Source organism: Choloepus didactylus, chromosome 3 (assembly GCF_015220235.1).
Source record: "Choloepus didactylus isolate mChoDid1 chromosome 3, mChoDid1.pri, whole genome shotgun sequence".
Taxonomy (NCBI): domain Eukaryota; kingdom Metazoa; phylum Chordata; class Mammalia; order Pilosa; family Megalonychidae; genus Choloepus; species Choloepus didactylus.
In genome coordinates this window covers 73,405,336-73,424,993 of record NC_051309.1, presented here as the reverse complement: position 1 = coordinate 73,424,993, position 19,658 = coordinate 73,405,336, and the positions used below count along the sequence as shown (strand labels likewise).

Genomic DNA, 19,658 nt, shown 5'->3' with positions numbered 1-19,658 from the left:
CTAATGACTGTGACTGACACATTATATAGGTATTTCTTTTTAGTGTCTAGTGTTTAAGAATATTCAGAAAAAAACACCTGAAGTTGTTGAGCTGTAATGCAGTAGCCTTGATCTTTGGTAATGATTGTATAACTATATAGCAAAGAAGAGCTGACTTGGGGGAGAAACAGGAAGAATTTGATTCCAGACATATAAAGATGAAGATTAGGAGTTGAGGTCACTTGATAATGCAAAAAGAGATGCAGAATTATGACATGACATGACTTCCACAGATTGAAATAAGCCACTATGAAATAAGCCAATCTAAGTTTGTATTCTATACTGCGAAATATTCCTGGTTTGTCCTATTCTGAAACCATAATTTTGAGCCACAAAAGTCCAAGTATCACATGTCTCTATTTAGAATATAGAAATATTCTTTAAAGCATCACTTTTGGGAGGTTAAAAAACAAAGTTAACAGAAAATGATTGAAATGTCACCATAAAATGAAGAAAATACACAATTTACTATGGAGTTAGCTGAAGGTGAATTATGTACCCAAATGATACATGTTGCACTTCTGTTATCAAGTTTTAACTTGAACTCATAGTATTTGGTAAAGATTCTAAATGAAGTCCCTGGTGAAACCATGGATATTTTCCATTCTCATCTGAATTCCTAGTTTTGAGTTGTTCAGAATATTTATTCTCTCTGGTCCAACCTGGTCAGTACTAGGGTTCCTGTATTAGGGGCCTTGGTTCCATGTTTGTTTTATTCACCTGTTTAACTTTTAGGTGTCCATTTGTATCCATGTCATTTCCAAGGAAGCTTTATTTTTTTCAAATATTTTTGCAAAATGTCTATTGCTAGTTACTGGCTGGGAGGGTAAAAACAAGACTGTGAGTATATAATTACATCTGTCTTAGAGATGCCCAAGATAATTTAGGTGGCAAATTGTAGGAGTGGGCCCAAAGCCCAAATCCTCATTCCAGATATGGACCCTTATCCATTGGCCATTTTATTTCCTCCATACTTCTCCCAAGAAGCATCAACTGATCTTGCCATTGAAATCATTCATTTCAATAGGAAATATAGGGATAAAATCATTCCTCTCTGTGTGATGTCTGAGGAATAAATTTCAAGTTGGAAGTTTAAAAAATTAAAATATAGAAGAATTCCATCACTGCAAAAAATTACATTGTACCCAACTGTAGTCAATACCTTCCCCAACCGTTGGTCCCTGACACCACTTCTCTGTTTTTCTGTCTCTATACTTTTTCCTTTTTCCAAAATGTCCTATGAAAAGGAATCATACATTAAAAAAAAATCAATTGACTATAGATATGAGGGTCTATTTCTGAGCCCTCAATTAAATTCCATTGATCATTATGTCTATCTTTATGCCAGTACCATGCTGTTTTGACAACTGTGGCTTCATAATATGCTTTAAAGTGGAAGCATGAGTTTGCCTACTCCATTTTTCTTTTTCAAGATGTTTTGGCTAGTGAGGCCCCTTTGTCTTCCAAATAAATTTGATAATTTGCTTTTCCGTTTCTTCAGAGTAAGCTGTTGGGATTTTAATTGGTATTGCATTGAATCTGTAGATCAATTTGGGTAGAATTAACATATTAACAATATTTAGCCTTCCAATACATGAACACAGAATTTCTTTCTATTTATTTAAGTCTTCTTTGATTTCTTTTAGAAATGTTTTGCAGTTATTTGTGTATGAGTGCTTTACATCTTTGGTTAAGTTTATTCCTAGATACTTATTGTTTTAGTTGCCATTGTGAATGGAATTTTTTCCTAATTTACCTCCTCAGATAGCACATTACTATTGTATGGAAGTGTTATTGGTTTTGCTTATTGATCTTGTATCTTGCCACTTCAGAGATCTCATTTATTAACTGTAGTAGATTTGTCCTAGTTTTATTGGGACTTTCTAAATACACGATCATGTCCTCTGCAAACGGTGCAAGTTTTATTTCTTGCTTTCCAATTTGGGTGCCTTTTGTTTCTTTTTCTTGCCTAATTAACCTAGTTAGGCCTTCTAGCACAAGGTTGACTGACAGTGATGACAGTGGGCATCTTTGTCTTGTTCCTAATCTTAGTAGGAAAACTTTTAGCCTCTCACTATCGAGTATGACGTTAGCTGTATGTTTTTCATACATGTCCTCATGTGGAGGAAGTTTCCTTTCATATCTAACTTTTGAAGTGTTTTTACCAAGAAAGGATGGCGGATTTTGTCAAATGTCTTTTCTGCATTGATTGAGATGATCATGTGGTTTTTCCCTTCTGATTTGTTGATTGGTGGAGTACATTAATTGATTTTCTCGTGTTGACCCACCCTTGCATCCCTGAGATAAAACACACTTGGTAATGGTGTGTAATTCTTTTAATGTGCTTTTGGATTTGATTTGCTGTAGTTTTGTTGAGGATTTTTTCCATCTGTATTAATTAGAGAGATTGGTCTGTGATTTTCTTTTCTTGTAGTATCTTTATCGAGCTTCTGCATTAGGGTGGTGGCTTCATAGAATGAGTTTGGTATTTTCTCTCTTAATTTTTTGGAAGATTTTGAGCAGAATTGGTATTAATTCTTAAAGTTCTTGGGAAAATTCACCTGTGAAACCATCTGTTCCTAGGCTTTTGTTTGTTCAAAGTTCTTTGGTGAATGATTCAATCTTTTTTTTGTGATGCCTTGTTGGGGTCTTCTATTTCTTCCCAAGTTAGTGTAAGTTGTTTGTGTGTCTCTAGGACATTTGTTCATTTCATCTTAGTTATCCAATTTGTTGGCATAGTTGTTCACAGTATCCTCTTACTTTGTGAATTTTCCAGGTCTCTAGCTGTTATTTATTTCCAACTTCATGAAATTATGATCATAGAAAGTGCTTTGTATAATTTCAATCTTCTCAAGTTTATTAAGACTTACTTTGTGCCCCAACACACATGCTCTCTCTCACCACTGAGTATGATGTTAGCTGTGGATTTTCATACATGTCCTTTATCACATTGAGGAATTTTCCTTTGATTCTTACATTTCAAGTGTTGTTGCAAAGAAAGGATGCTGAAATTTTTCAAATGCCTTTTCTGTGTCAATCAAGATGATTTTGTGGTTTTTCCCTTTTAATTTTTTTATGTGTTGTGATACATTTATTGGTTTCCTTGTGTTTAACCAACCTGGCATACCTGAGATAAGCCCACCTGGTCATGGTGTACAATACATTTAATGTGCTGTTGGATTCTGTTTGCAAGCATTTTGTTGAGGATTTCTGCATCTATGGTCAATAGAGAGATTGCTTTAAAGTATTCTTTTCTTTTAGTGTCTTTATCCAATGTTTGCATTAGGGTAACATTAGCTTCATAGAATGAATTAGGTAGTGTTCCATCTTCTTCAGTTTTTTGGAAGATTTTGAGCAGGAATGGTATTAATTCTTCTTGGAATGCTTGGCAAAACTCACCTGTGAAGTTTTCTGGTACTGGGCTCTTCTTTCTTGGTAGGTTTTTGATGACTGATTTGATCTCTTTTCTTATGACTGGTTTGTTGAAGTCTTCTATTTCTTCTCAAGTCAATGTAGAGTGTTTGTGTATTTGTAAGAAGCTGTCCATATCATCTAAGTTGTCTATGTTGTTGGCATACAGTTGTTCATAGTGACCACTTGTGATCATTTTTATTTCTTTGAGGTCATGGTAATGTCCCCCCTCTCATTTCTGATTTTATTCATTTGCAGTTTCTCCCTTATTGTTTTTGTCAGTCTAGCTAAGGTTTTGTCTATTTTATTGATCTCAAATTAACTTTTGGTTTTATTGAGTCTCTCTATTGTTTTTTTTAGTCTCCATTTCATTAATTTCTGCTCTAATCTTTGTTATTTCTTTCATTCTTCTTTCTTTGAATTAGTTTTCTGTTCTTTCTCCAGTTTCTCCAGTTGTTCAGTAAGGTCATTGATTTTAGCAGTTTCTCCCTTTTCAATGTAGGCATTTAGGGCTATAAATTTCCCTCTCAGCAATGTCTTTGATTCATCCCATATGTTTTGATATGTTGTGTTCTTATTTTCATTCATCACAAGATATTTACTGATTCCTCTTGCAATTTCTTCTTTGACCCACTGATTGTTTAAGAACATGTTGTTTAACTTCCATATATTTGTGTATTTTCCTGTTCTCCATTTGTTATTGAGTTCCAGCTTCATTCCATTATGACCAGAGAAAGTACTTTGTATAATTTCAATCTTTTAAATTTATTGAGACCCGTTTTGTGCCCCAGCACATGGTCTATCCTTGAGAATTTTCCATGAGCACTTAAAAGAAATGTGTATCCTGCTGTTTTTGGATGTGGTGTCCTGTATAAGTCTCTTAGGTCTAGTTCATTTATCATATTATTTAGCTTCTCTGTTTCATTATTGATCCTCTGTTTAGTTGTTCTATCTATTGGAGAGAGTGGTGTGTTGAAGTTCCCCATATAATGGTAGAGTCACCTATTACTCCCTTCAGTTTTCCCAGTATTTGCCTCATGTACTTTGGAGGACCTTGATTAGGCACATAGATATTTATGATTGTTTGTTTCTTCTTGTTGAATTGCCCCTTTTATTACTATATGGTGCCCTTCTTTGTCTCTTATAACATTTTTGCAATTGGAGATGTTAACTGCATTACTTTGCTGCTGCAATTCTCAATTTTATTAGCAGCCCTCCTTCTAAGAAAATACTTATCTTCAAAATTCAAAGTCTATATAAAAGGACATGCAACCACTTAAACCAATCTTGTGTACATCTTATCTTGGTACTATTAAAAGTGACATTATCCTTTGCATCACAAACACACAAGTGAATGAAGAGCAAGAAGTATCACAGTGTCATGATCTTGGAAACTGAGAAAATGACTCAGTAATGTTGACTACCAGTTTCCTGTGTCAGCCCTCTTCAACTAGAGAGAAATTAGAGGACATGCTTATGAACTTTTTAATGGGATCTTTTCCCACCATCTGGGCCTTGGAATAGTCCTGGGAACTGGAGTTCTATTTGTCACAATTTTTTCCTGGAAAAACTATCATACATGCTTATAACTACTTATTCCACTTTTTCCTCAGTCCTCAGTGCACATACTTGCTAAGGTTATATTTTTCCCTCTCTATCCCCTTTATACCGGTTAAAAAGTTACATAACCAGTAAAGTACATCTCACAGCAAGGATAAATCTTGCCCTCCATATTCCTATGGACCTTGTCTTATACAACTTTTAAAATATGCGACATATACATACCTATAATGGAAAAACCCTAATTTCTCTGTGTGTATTTGCCTTCCAGTTATAAAGAGAATGCTATGAGGTTATCAAGGATCCACCATGATCAGCCCATGAAGCCCCTGGACCGAGCGGTCTTCTGGATCGAGTTTGTTATGCGCCACAAAGGAGCCAAGCACCTCAGGCCAGCCGCCCACGACCTCACCTGGTTCCAGTACCACTCTCTGGATGTCATTGGGTTCCTGCTGGCCTGTGTGGCAACTGCTATATTCTTGGTCACAAAATGCTGTGTGTTCTCTTATCAAAAATTTGGTAAAAATGGAAAGAAGAGAAAGAGGGACTAGATCCTTCCATTTCAGCAAATGCCTAAGTGGAGCAAACCTGCTTATTCTAGTCACAACAAGCTTTTTGAGAACTTTTTGCCTCCTTCTTTTCCAATTCCCGTTCCACTACTTTAGCCTAGTGGCAAGGCTGAGACTTAGACATTAAGTAGTGAGCGTGTCCCCTTCTTCCTTTGTCTTTTCCAGGCTACTTTACTGTCTTCCTCCCACTGTCTTGACACAGGGGTACTAATAATGATAATATATTCTATTAGAATATCTAATATGTTCTAAAATCAATATCTTCATTTTTTAACCTTAAGTGATATACCAACTAGCAATATGCTGACCATTAGGGGGCACAACCTGTGAGCTGAATTCAGTGGATGCAGGGAACTCAGAAGAGCAAAATTCACAAGTTCTCTTACACCACCCAAATCAGGGACATATCATAGAAATTTAGTTTGCTATGAGAAAATTAATAATTATTTTCAATTAAAACATGCCTTTCTGCTTGCCACTTTCTACTGGGATTAGAGTATAAATCGATAATAAATGTGATCGGGCATCACACTAGGAAAGATTCATGATATTTCAATAAAGCTCATCTAGAATATCATGGACTAAGTTTCTGCCTATAAACAGCAAATGTTCTCGTCTGCCCTCTGTGTGTAATGGACAGTTCTTGGCACTGCTTTCAACCAATAGAGAGTATCAATGTCATTAATTTTTCTCAAGGATAGAATATAATCAATTTTTTTAAAGGTGAACATATCATTTTAGGACAAGAAACCATAAAAAATATATAAAAATATTTTACTCATTTTTTGAATATTTTAATCAACAATACAATTGAAAAACTTAGAGTTAAATGTTGACACTAAATTTAAAAATCACTAGGGTATTCATAATCTCACTTATCACCATACATATAATCAAAAGTATAGTTTTTCTGTGAGAAAGGAAGAAATATTTACTCTGAAAATGAGATCATTATATTGTTTTCCAGTCCCTTTATTTACAAGGGTAAATTTATCAATTAATCATCTGTTTTGCTTAGGATATAAGATGTTTGATGACATACTTGACAGAGAATATGGTATAATTTGTTTATAAATGTAAAGCTCTGAACTAAGGGAAATATTTATATTTATTCAGCTTGTCATTAATTTAACGTATCTACTAAAGTTTGCAGTTGCTTACCCTTATATGATCTTAATGACATAAAGTTTTAATTTTAGAATTTTATACAGTTTTAAAGAGATAAGTGACCTGTAAATGGCTTACAGAAAATTCTGAAATAGCTATACATTTTAATATGATATATTTGGAACTTACTGCCAGTATAAAAATAACTTTATTTTTATACTTTACCAAAGATTATTCAACTGAAGAGAGTTTTAGGATGTGACTACTTCTACAAATTTCATAGCAAAGGAATAAACAAGGAATGATGAGTTGCCAAGAGAACAAATTCTCTGTCAATCTTAGTGCAAAAAAGACAAGGAGACTAAATAACACTCTAGAGTCCTATAAGAACTTGAAATGTGGAAGTGTCACATGGCAGGTGATAGGCTCATAGGGACACAGGTGTTGCCAAAAATACATCAAAGAAGAGAGGAAGAAAGTAATATATTACCTGATTTCTCTCTTCTTGTTCTGCTGATTTATAGTTCTCTCCTTTGACTGAATCTCACGAAAACGAGTAGTGAAAAGTCCTGGGTGACACAATCTTCATTAGTCAGTGTCCTGCAGCATAAACCAGAATAGAAAAAGGCTGAGAAGAGACTTGTCTTTGTGTCACTCATGTAGCTGTTCAGATAAAGAAGCTCTCATTGCCACAAACCAAATATCAGATAAAGAAGCTCTCATCGACACAAACCAAATACCAAGGTCCATAAGACATAGCAGCTTTTCAGTTCTTACACTCCTGGTCTCTAGAGTCAGGAGGCTGAGTTGATAATTTTGCTTATTTATTCTATCAACATTCTATTTGCACTTTGAACTCTGGCAGCAACTCCACTGTTCAGAGTTCTCTAAGTGGCAGAATGATCTAACCTATTCATTCAAAATCCATCTGATGATATGTCATTTATTTTTTTGCCACTTTTTTTTATCTTAATTATTGAGCAACAGATTATGAACTGGTGCATTTGTAATTTGCTGTATGCTCAAGGTAGTTTGCTTATACTCATCTAGTGGCAGGAACCTAGTCTAATTTTGGTATTTTAGATCAATTACCCATAAAAGATGGTAACTGCTTTGATGAAGTTCTGCTGCAGTGGGGAACAAAATACTCAAGAACAAACAGATTCTAATCCAAGTAAATCATAGCCATGCTCCCAGATGAAATCATTCATCTCTTAACTAAAGGTTGTAGTGATAAACAAAATACACACATACACACATATATGATAAATAGAATACATATTTCATAATATATAGGATATATATTTTCTATATATTAATAAAAGATGAAAAAATACAATAGCAGGCTGTCCATATATTTCACCCTAAAAGATAATGTGAATGGTCAATGACATGGTTACTTAATTGGTTAAAACACTGATTACAACTTTGCTTTGTGGATGGTTTTGACTATATTTCTGACCTGTATATTCCTTCCCACATAGTATATCAAGAGGTCTGACATTTCAATTTTATTAACAATTGAGTCCAGGTTTTAATTATCCACCAGCTGGCTGCTAATGCCATGATTAGGGCTTAACCCAATGTATTATCTTTGAACTTGTGGACAATCTTACCTGCTTTCTAATTAGCCTGATTCAATATTAAAGATATTTTTGTTTGTTTGATCTAAAACTATGCGAAATAGGCCTCTAAATCTTTCCATCACATTGCCAAAATCTTGCCTTTCTTTTCTGTGTAAGCTTGCTCCTCTCTAAGCAGATTTTGAAATTTTCTTACCATTAGTGCGCTATTATTTCAAAAGACAAAAAAGGTATTTGCACAAGATCAAGCTAGTTTCTTCAGATAGGAAAGGAGTGTCTCCTGCTCTTCGTAAAGCAAACTGAAGGAGTTTAAGGTTTTCTGTGATGTCTGTGATTGCCTAATTAACTTTCCTAAGTTTTACGGCTCCATTCATTTCCATCAAAACCATAGTATAAGCTAAGTGAAATTTGTAAACTTTTGCATTTAACAGACTTTATGATTCACCACCACAAATAGATTTGAAGTCTGATTCTTAGTTATGATTTTCCTTCAGCTATATGTCTTAAGAGATACTTTACATCTTCGATAGAGGTTTTATTACTCTCCATGAGTTGTGAGTTGATGACTCTAAGGCAATGTTTCCATTTATACTTTTGTGTGTTCCAGCTTAGCAGCAGTCATCTCCTCCTCACTTCCACTGGAACCAAAGTAATCATATAAAGCTTCCATAACTAGCTCCCTCAGTATTTCATAACACTTTGTAATCAAAGATAATTTGAGGAATTATGAATTTATCACTGGACTAAACAGATGACTAGTGTCTGATTTTCCTCAATAAAGAAGGCACCCATAAGTGAGTGAAATATGGGAGCAATCTCAGACTCTAATTGTAGGGGTTTCTTTTTCAAACCATGCTAAATAACAAAACAGAATAAGTCAGATTCTTTGCAGATAACAAATTCACTCCCGATGTTCCAAATAGGGAGATGGTAATTAAGGGAATACTTACAAAGTTCCTGACAGTGTTGAGGGAACAGGAAGAAATGGTACAACACCCAGAGATGAGCAACTGGGAGAGCCATTACTATTAGGCTAAGAGATGAGGGGAAGAAGTAGTTTTCCCAGAGAGTAGTGACAATTGGAACTGTGGAGGAGGGAATAAAAGGCAAGAAATAGAAGACAAGTAATTGCCTAAAACAAGGTCTTGAGCCAGGAAAGGAAAAATGATGAAATATGATCCTATTAACATTGGCTAAATCCCCACAAGAACAAGATAGCAAAGGAGTTCAGTTGAGACAGTTTACAAATGTAAGCCAGCTGAGACAGAACAGCAGAGCAGAGAAGGGAGAAAGATAAACCTGGGAACACAACTGAAAAATAACAAGGACATTCCAGGATCAACATTGAGACAATTTGTACAATCCCTTTTGTACACACCCTAAAGTTCACTATGGGTAGTACAATGGAGAAATACCGTAGGGAGACTTCCAGCTCCACCTTCCTAGTCCATAGCTGGACTAGGAGTCAAGATGGTATTTATGGAAAGGATGAAAAACCTAATGCTTTCCCTTTTCTTTGACTTCTGGCTCCAGCAATATGACATTCAGTTATGAGATCAGTTTTAAAGTGAAGCATTGGGTAAGAGATTCTACTTTTCTTTCTAAACTAGGTACCAAAGTGTAAGAAAAATCTAGCATGATGAAAGAAATCCCTTTTAAAAATTCTGTTTACACTGTAAAACTCTTCCAGGGATGCCAATGAACTGACTAATAACTAATTGTGGGATTGGAGGCAAGAAATATTTTGCTATAGTTATTCTTACTTTTGCGTCATCTAAACATGTCTGTATGATACCTTGCTTATTATGAATAGATGGTTATCACAACAACAAAAAAAATAAAATACACAAATAAATGTTATGTAATGAAGACATTTTGTTTGTCACATATAGACTATCACAAGTAAGTCCAGTACCGTGAGTTTTCATATAGAATGAGGTTCTAACTATAATGCTTATTGTGTATGTGACAACAGTAATAAACTGAAATGTGATCTATATTAACAATGAGATTGCATTTGGTACATTCTTTAATTTGCATGAATGTTACACAACAACTTTTGAGAATTTTTAAGAATCACTGATTATTACTCTCAATTTTAAGTCATTCCTCTTAGAAGAGTGTACTTGTCCTTCTTAGACTTCTCTAAATTTTGGATAAAATTTAAGAACATATTATATGGGTTGTTTCAACATGGCTCATCATACAGAAGAATTTGCTAGGATGCTTTAGGAAGAGTGTTATAAAAACTCCTGAAAAATCAAGTGAGCACATTAAAAAACTGCAGCTTGAGGGTTTAAAAGACAGGAATTTTTTTTCCTTCATTGGTTTACTTCTTCTATCTATGTTAAATTGGTTTGCATTGCTACAAAAGAGTGGTTTTGCTTTGCATTTTCACATACCACCTGCCATCTTAATTCATCAACTTAGGCAGATATCCATTCCAAAATCATTAAAAATTATGCAGAGAAATAAAATAACAAAGGAAAACTCATATTAGAAATTTAAAATGTTACCTCATTTCACTCAATGATTTTTAAAATGATAAATTGTTTCACAGATTCAATAGCAAAGGAATCCACTTAAACTATTCTTAGCTTTAGATATGATTTGGATTTATACTGCATTGATGTCACAGTAAATAATTTACTATCAGTAAGTACTACCTGTGTGCCAGGATTATGTTAGGCACAACGGATTTGAATTAAATATGACAGGGATCTGGCCCTCAAGTCCATGTTCAGAGATAAATGAAAGAGACAGAATTACAACATTACTACTGTTAATTCTTTGGTACATGGGGATTATGAATAAAGCTCTCTTACAGGACAAAACTTGAAGGCAAGAGGAAACAAAAACATCACTGGGGAAAAATAGGGAAAGACACTTTCCAATAAGCAAGAGTGTGTTCTGACAGCAACAGCCATCCTTGTGCTGCAGGGATTTTCTTATTATAATAAAGGTTTGCAATATTGTTCTTCTGATGAAAAGATTGGATGGCTCTCTATTTCTTCAGTAATGTGGTCTTACCAGCTTAAGGTCGCTGATTAACCCTGTCTTTTCACCCTAATCTCCCATTATTACATATTTAATACCCTATATTTGCTTCTGGTTTCCTAATTTCCATCTTTCTTCTTCTGCCTAATCCTTCACTTTTAATAAGACTGAACTAAAATGTTATTCTGTCTGTAAAATCTACCAAAGTTCATTACTAACATCCTTAAAATCTAAGAGGAACTTCATTTCACAGTCCATAAACAATGTTGGATTGCATTATAGCACAAAAGAGCAAATAATTTAAAACAATATAGTAAACTTTCCTGTTTCTAAATATCACTGACCCAAAGGCATCAGATTTTGCATTCTACAGTATGTTTTTTACACTGACCTCTGCCTTTTGTCATGTTTTTAGGCATCTCCCTTTTGACTTAGGTGCCATTGAATAATAAATATCTGTCCATTCTGTTTTCTGGCATACTCAGCTGAGATCTCAGCAGCCACTAATCCAAAGAAGATTCTGGGGCCAACTTTGCATATATAAGAAATTGTTAAACTGCTTCATTAAACACAGAGATCTATCTTTAGTGCCAGAAAGCACATATAAAAACTTGAAAACTTTCATTTTTTATTTCCCCTTTACCGTGGTCTAGTTTGATTTCAGTTTGGGTGTATTTTAGTATAAATAATGTCATACCTCTTAGTAGAGACTTTTTGTTGGGTCATTGACTCTAAGACATGAGACTTCCTTTCTTCTTCTTGGTATCTTACCTAGTTTTACTCCCCAAAATATTTAGGGAGAATTTTCCTCTACATAGGCTTGATAAAGTCATAATAAAGGAATCCAAACATGTTTTATGATATAACTAAAAGCTCCCAAGATAAATCCTTATAGAATAACATGCTTTCTTTCCATGGAGCCCTTTCTTGTCATGTCTGTACAGTTGTCGTGGGTTCCAGGATGTGACCTCTGGAATGTAGCCAAGGATAGGAACAGAGTCTGTAGCTCAGCTAGTGAAGTGTCACAACATCTGTGTAATCTCTGCCTTGGAAACATCAATCAGATTTTCTGTTTACTTGTTTATTTTTCAGAACTGAAGGCTGTTCCTTGAAATAGCTGTGGTTGCCAATTCATTGATAAATCCAAGACTGACATCTAATTGTCTTTGCAGTAGCTAGCAATCAATAAAGATATTTAAGAAAAATGAAGAGGAAAGTTTGAGAATTGTCTTGCCATTGCTATATTGATTGGCTTTCCATAAGGTGTTATGGCTACCAAAGAACAGCAAATCTAAAGAGACTATATAGAAATATATTTAGAATATATAGAGAGTATATATATTTTCTACACCTTTATCTTCACTAAAACAGCTCTCTGTTTTCTTTTTATTCAGAAAATCATGAATGCTTCCTTAGTTCCAAACAATAGTTTACTAGGTCAAAGGACTGAATGAACTTGTGATATTATGCATAGAGGAAAAGTATAGACTTTCTAATGTATAAATATTGTGGGCTAAATGTAGTTTGTAGGATCTATATCAAATTATGAACTTCATTATCTTTAGCAGCATTTCTTTTGCTGCAGGTACTCTCTATTTTGTGTTAGAATTTTTATTTTAGTTACATATATATAATGTAAAATTTCCCTCTTTAACCACATTCAGCTATATAACTCATCGGTGTTAATTACATTCAAAATGTTGAACAAACATCACCATCATTGATTACCACAACTTTTCCATCACTCCCATAGAAATTCTGTACCAGTTTAGCTTTAACGCCTCTGTCACTAAACCTCCACAGCTCCTGGTAACCTGTATTCTAGTCTATGAATTTGCTTATTCTAATTGTTTCATATCAATGAGATCCTACAATATTTGTCTTTTTGTGCTGGCTTATTTCACTCAATATGGTGTCTTCGAAGTTCCTGACTGCATAATATTCCATTGAGTGTATATATCACATCTTGTGTCTCCTTTCATGTGTTGATGGACACTTAGCTTACTTCCATCCTGGGCAATTGTGAGTAATACCTTTAAGAACATCGGTATGCAAGTATCTATTCAATTCATTGCTTTCAATTCTTTTGCATATATACTTAGATGTGAAATTGTCAGGTCATATGGTAATTCTATACTTAACTTTCCGAAGAACTGCCAAACTGTCTTCCACAGTGACTACATGATTTTATATTCCTACCAACAATGTATAAGTGTTCCTGTTTCTCCACACCCCCTCTAACACTTGGCATTTTTCATTTTTTTTAATAGTAACCATTCTAATAGGTATGAAATGGTATTTTATTGTGGTTTTGATTTGCCATTCCTAGTTGGCTAAAGAGGTTAGACATATTTTCACTTGCTTTTTGGCCATCTTCTTTGAAAGTCTGTTGGCTAGTTTTTTATTGGGTTGACTTTATATTGTTGAGTTGTACGATTTCTTTACAGATTCTGAAAATTAAACCCTTAATAGATTTGTGTTTTCCAAATATTTTTTCCCATTCTGTAGGTTGTCTTTTTATTTTCTTGATGAAGCAATTTGATGAACAAAAGTTTTTAATTTTGATTAGATCCCATTTACTTATTTTTTTCTTTTGTTGCTTGTGCTTTTAGTGTAAGATCTAAAAATCCATTGCCTAACACAAGGTCCTGAAGATGATACCCTTTTTTTCTTCTACATGTTTGATAATCCTGGTTCTTATATCTGATTCTTTGATCCACGTTCAGTTAATTTTTATATATCATGTGAGAGAGGAGTGTCTCTTTTTTCTCTTTCAGTCTAGCTAAAGTTTGAACATATTGGGATTTTGAATATTTTCATCCAGAATTACCTAATTTTGAGGTTGTTGGAGGACTACACTGCATGTCTGTCAAAACTTTGCCTAAGATCTGTGTGCCAGTTTGGATATATTATGTCCCCATAAAAGCCATGTTCTTTAATGCAATCTTGTGAGGCAGACATTAATCTTTTGATTGTTTCCATGGAAATGTGATGCAATCAGCTGTGGGTGAAACATTTGATTAAATTATTTCTGTGGAGATATGGAATCCACACATTCACAGTGGGTCTTAATCATTGGAGTCCTATAAAAGAGCTCACAAGCAGAAGGAGCTCACAGCAGATGAGAGACTTCTGGAGAGATGCTTGCTGACACTTCAGATGCTGGCCCAGAGTTTGCTCCAGAGAAGCTAAGAGAGGAAAAAATGCCCCAAGAGGAGCTGAGAGAGACTTTGGACAGATCAACTTGGAGTTGATGCTTAGAGATGCTTGGAGATTTGGGAGATGCTAGCCCAGAGACATTTTGGAGAAAGACATTTTGAAACTAGAGCACCAGAGCAAAGGATCAGCAGATACCATCCACAGGCTTTTTGAGTTAACAGGTTTTCCAGACACCATCAGTCAATCTTCTTCAGTGAAATTATCTTCTTGTTGAAACCTTAATTTGGACATTTTCATGGCCTTCAGACTATAAATTTACAACCTAATAAACCCCTTTATAAAAGCCAGTCTGTTTATGCTATTTTGCATAAAAACAGCATTAGCAAACTGGAACAGTAAGTCTATAAAGGAGGACTATATTTGTTATAACACTATGCCTAGGCCTTATTTTAAAGATCACTCTCTTAATAACAGACACTTTTGTTAGATATCTTTGGTTTGTCACTCCAGTACTATTTTCCAGATCAGAGGGGATCTAATGAGTCATATTCAGTATGTTGATCTTTACATTGAAATGTTAAGCAGGAAAATGACTTGAACATTCCTTTAAAATGTCCAGGAAATTAGAGTCACAGAACTCACTAGGAGACTAACAAACATGATAGAGTTCTAAACATGGATATTTACCACAATAGGAAAGAAATAAAATTGCTTTCACAAGAACTTTGAGTTAGAGCCACAGATTTGGTAATAGGAAGTGAGTATTCAGGGCATATATGGATTCAATGACACCTTAATTTCCACTGTGGGGGTTTACTTGGATACTAGTAGGTTTTACTGAGATAGGAAAAACTTGGTGGAAAAACTTATTTTAGTTGAGGATGATGAGTTCATTAGGGACCTATTCACTGTGAGGTGACAACCAAGTTTTCAGATGGAGTTTTCTAGAAATCATTTGGGTAGTACAAGGTGTCAGTCTCAGCAGAGGACAATAGAAATAGATTGAGATGCATTAGCATCAGGTAGAACTCATAGAAATGAGAGACCCAAATGATTGGTTTTTATCAGCATGGCTTTTGTAGTAAAAAAAAAGAAAATTGTATACCATTCACCAAAGTATAAATGTAGAGGGCCAGGAATATTTGTAACACTATTCAGAATCCAATAGAGTAATAAATAAGCATGATAAATACTGTAGTTATCAATAGATAATGAGAATACAGACCCCTATTTACTTGCATTGTGGGAAAATAAACAAAAACCCTTTAGGAAGGTTGCTAAAATAAATGATGTGACCAGGAGATTTCTTGAATTCTTTTTATGATCATATATGTATTGACATATGAAATTTTATTTCAGGTCTGAATATCCTTTTTCTACCAGTGAGTTTTTTAGCTGCAAACCTAGATCAACTGAGAATTGGTATTATAGGAGATAATGAAACACTACCAAACTAGAGTTAGAGAACGAAAGGTGACAATAATCCTGGCTCTCTAGAGCATCTCATTTCACACTATGATGCTTTGCTTTCTGCCCCCACTGCCCCCTCCCACCATCTCCTAAAACACAGAAACACACCACATTAATCTCTGATTTCCCAAAACCCTTCCAGATAAGTGATAAAATTGAGAGGGGGGGCAACATGGCAGAGTGGTGACGTGCAGAATTTCATCTCTCCCTTAGAGCAACTGGCAATTACCAAAGAACTATATGAAACAGTGTTTTCAGGGTCTCCAGGAACCAGTCACACATTGGATGCAAGTTTGGAATTGGAGAAAAAGCTGAGATGCAGTGAACTTTGTGAGTTTCCCAGACCAGTGGTCCAGCACCCCTCTCCACCTAGACCTCACAGACTGTCTTGTTACTGGTTCCCTGAAAGGGGGAAAAAAAAAACCCCAAAAACAGCAATTGGATGAGGGCAAGAAAGGGGGCTCAAACCAGCCTCAACTGCAGAATTAATTAACAAATTAATTAAAGAATTTTGGAAGCTTGGGGTTGCTAAAGAAGGGCTGGGATCCAAGAAGGAGGGGGTACATAAAAGTGGGCACCCATTCCCAGGTTCCAAAAAAGCCATTTTTCCCCCCTACATTTCGTCCCTTCTGGCTTCTCACTGATTCCTTCTTTTTGCATTTTAATAGCCCCCAGCAGGGGTGGAATTGAAGCTGTTGGAGAGTAATTATCAGACAATAATCCAAACTACATCTTTAATTGCTCCATTCTGACATTAACAAAACTTCCAAGTTGGGGAAAGACTTTCAAAAGAGACTCCTTTTTTTGTTTTTCTTTTTTTTTTTTTCTTGTTTTTCTTTTCTATTTTTTTTTTTAATCTAAAGGTAACATATGTGGTTATTTTCTATCAGAAATCCCAAGTTGAGGGACTAAGCTGGGCTTGGGGGGAGACAGAGTACCCACAGTATCTTTAACTTCTGGATTCACTTCTGAGGATGTTCTGCATCCCGTCCTTACTTGGCAACTCAGGCTGACCAAGGAATCTAGCTGGAGATGCCCCAAAGAGGAGAGGGAAGAAGGGAACAGTGTTCCTGAGGGACAACTGGAGTTCCTAGGATAGGGAGAGAGGAGGTAGGTCCAGCTCAACTGGCAATCCTCCTTCTGGGATCTCAGACCCTGGGGCTGGAATTCAGATTCCAGCTTCAGTCAGCCATGCCCCTCACAGGATCAGAGTCACCAGGAGAACTAAAGTCTCCATACCACCTTATACTGCTTGGGGAGCTGCAGGATGGCAAGTGCCACCTGCTGGACAGGATAGTAAAATCACTGATTCTAAAGACCTCATAGAAGGGTCTCATTCTCAAAAAAAAAAAAACTCCATACCCTCCCAATGAGACCTGGGCCTCTCTAGACTGGGAAAAACTGATTGGACTCAATCATATCTGAGGAGACCCTCTCATAAAAAGGTTACACAGAGGCAGGGCAAGAAACAGATAAAACAAGAGGTGGAAAATTCTGATCAACTAAAGAGACCCTAATTTACTGGTCTAGAATAAGTTTAACTGAATAACAGAGGCCAGAGAACAAAGCCAACCAACAACAAAACCCCTAGGTAAATGATAGAAAACAAGCTCCACAATAAACTAATCAAGAAAATCAGATACCTAGACAATTTAAGTTAACAAGCCATACCAGGAAACACAAAAATATGGACCAGCCAAACAAACAAACTAATATTCAACTGAGATACAGGAGTTGAGGCAAATAATGCTAAATAACTTCAGTGAAATGAAGGAAGATATAGCAAAAAAGATGAAGGATATAAAGAAGACACTGGATGACCACAAAGAAGAATTTGTTAATTTGAAAAAACAAATGGCAGAACTCATGGAATGTAGGCCACAATGGAGGAGATGAAAAACACAATGGAGGGTCACAACAGTAGATTTGAACAGGCAGAAGAAAGGATTAGTGAACTGTAAGACAAGACACTTGAATTCAGACACACAAAAGAATAGATGGTGAAAAAAATGGAAAAATATGAGCAGGGTCTTAGGGAGCTGAGTGACAACATGAAATACACAAATATACATGTTATGGGTATCCCAGATGGAGAACAGAGGGGAAAAGGGGCAGAAAGAGTAATAGAAGAAATATTCACTGAAAATTTGCCAACTCTTATAAAAGACAGAAAATTAGAGATTCAAGAAGTACAGCATACCCCAAATAGTATAGATCCCAATAGAACTACTCCAAGAAACTTACTGATCAGATTGTCTAATGTCAAAGACAAAGAGAGGATTCTGAAAGCAGCAAGAGAAAAGCAATCCATCACATACAAGGGATGGTCAATAAGACCATGTACAGATTTCTCTGCAGAAACCATGAAGCAAGAAGATGGTAGCATGATGTCTTTTTAAAATACTGAAAAACTGCCAACCAAAAATTCTATATGTGGCAAAACTTTCCTTCAAAAATGAGGGGAACTAGCAATAGAGAGCAATTAAGGAAGGGGGAACAATAATCCAAGAAGAACAGATAAGCTATTTAACGTTCTGGGGATGCCCAGGAATGACTATGGTCTGTTAATTTCTGATGGATATAGTAGGAGTAAGTTCACGGAAATGTTGCTATATTAGGTAACTTTCTTGGGGTAAAGTAGGAACATGTTGGAAGTTAAGCAGTTATCTTAGGTTAGTTGTCTTTTTCTTACTCCCTTGTTATGGTCTCTTTGAAATGTTCTTTTATTGTATGTTTGTTTTCTTATTAACTTTTTTTTTTCATACAGTTGATTTAAAAAAGAAGGGAAAGTTAAAAAAAAAAAAAAGAAAAACAAGGGAAAAAAAAAAGATGTAGTGCCCCCTTGAGGAGCCTGTGGAGAATGCAGGGGTATTCGCCTACCCCACCTCCATGGTTGCTAGCATGACCACAGACATGGGGGACTGGTGGTTTGATGGGTTGAGCCCTCTACCACAGGTTTTACCCTTGGGAAGATGGTTGCTGCAAAGGAGAGGCTAGGCCTCCCTATGGTTGTGCCTAAGAGCCTCCTCCCAAATGCCTCTTTGTTGCTCAGATGTGGCCCTGTCTCTCTAACTAAGCCAACTTGAAAGGTGAAATCACTGCCCTCCCCCCTACGTGGGATCAGACACCCAGGGGAGTGAATCTCCCTGGCAACGTGGAATACGACTCCCGGGGAGGAAGGTAGACCTGGCATCGTGGGATGGAGAACATCTTCTTGACCAAAAGGGGGATGTGAAAGGAAATGAAATAAGCTTCAGTGGCAGAGAGATTCCAAAAGGAGCCGAGAGGTCACTCTGGTGGGCACTCTTACGCACACTTTAGACAACCCTTTTTAGGTTCTAAAGAATTGGGGTAGCTGGTGGTGGATACCTGAAACTATCAAACTACAACCCAGAACCCATGAATCTCGAAGACAGTTGTATAAAAATGTAGCTTATGAGGGGTGACAATGGGATTGGGAAAGCCATAAGGACCACACTCCACTTTGTCTAGTTTATGGATGGATGAGTAGAAAAATAGGGGAAGAAAACAAACAGACAAAGGTACCCAGTGTTCTTTTTTACTTCAATTGCTCTTTTTCACTCTAATTATTATTCTTGTTATTTTTGTGTGTGTGCTAATGAAGGTGCCAGGGATTGATTTGGGTGATGAATGTACCACTATGTAATGGTACTGTAAACAATCAAAAGTACGATTTGTTTTGTATGACTGCTTGATATGTGAATATATCTCAATAAAATGAAGATTAAAAAAAAATGAGGGA

General features: G+C 35.8%; 1 protein-coding gene and 1 pseudogene across 1 annotated transcript in view; both read left to right on the top strand.

Moving 5' to 3' along the window:
- Window positions 1–6,156, top strand: part of LOC119529481 (UDP-glucuronosyltransferase 2A3-like) — a 57,843-nt gene extending 51,687 nt beyond the window's left edge. The window contains exon 6 of the mRNA XM_037829923.1: window positions 5,282–6,156. Within this exon, the coding sequence (XP_037685851.1) occupies window positions 5,282–5,561 (280 nt within the window). The 3' untranslated portion in view covers window positions 5,562–6,156. The remainder of the gene's footprint in view (window positions 1–5,281) is intronic.
- A 548-nt stretch (window positions 6,157–6,704) lies between these two features.
- Window positions 6,705–19,658, top strand: part of LOC119530300 — an 89,329-nt pseudogene continuing 76,375 nt past the window's right edge.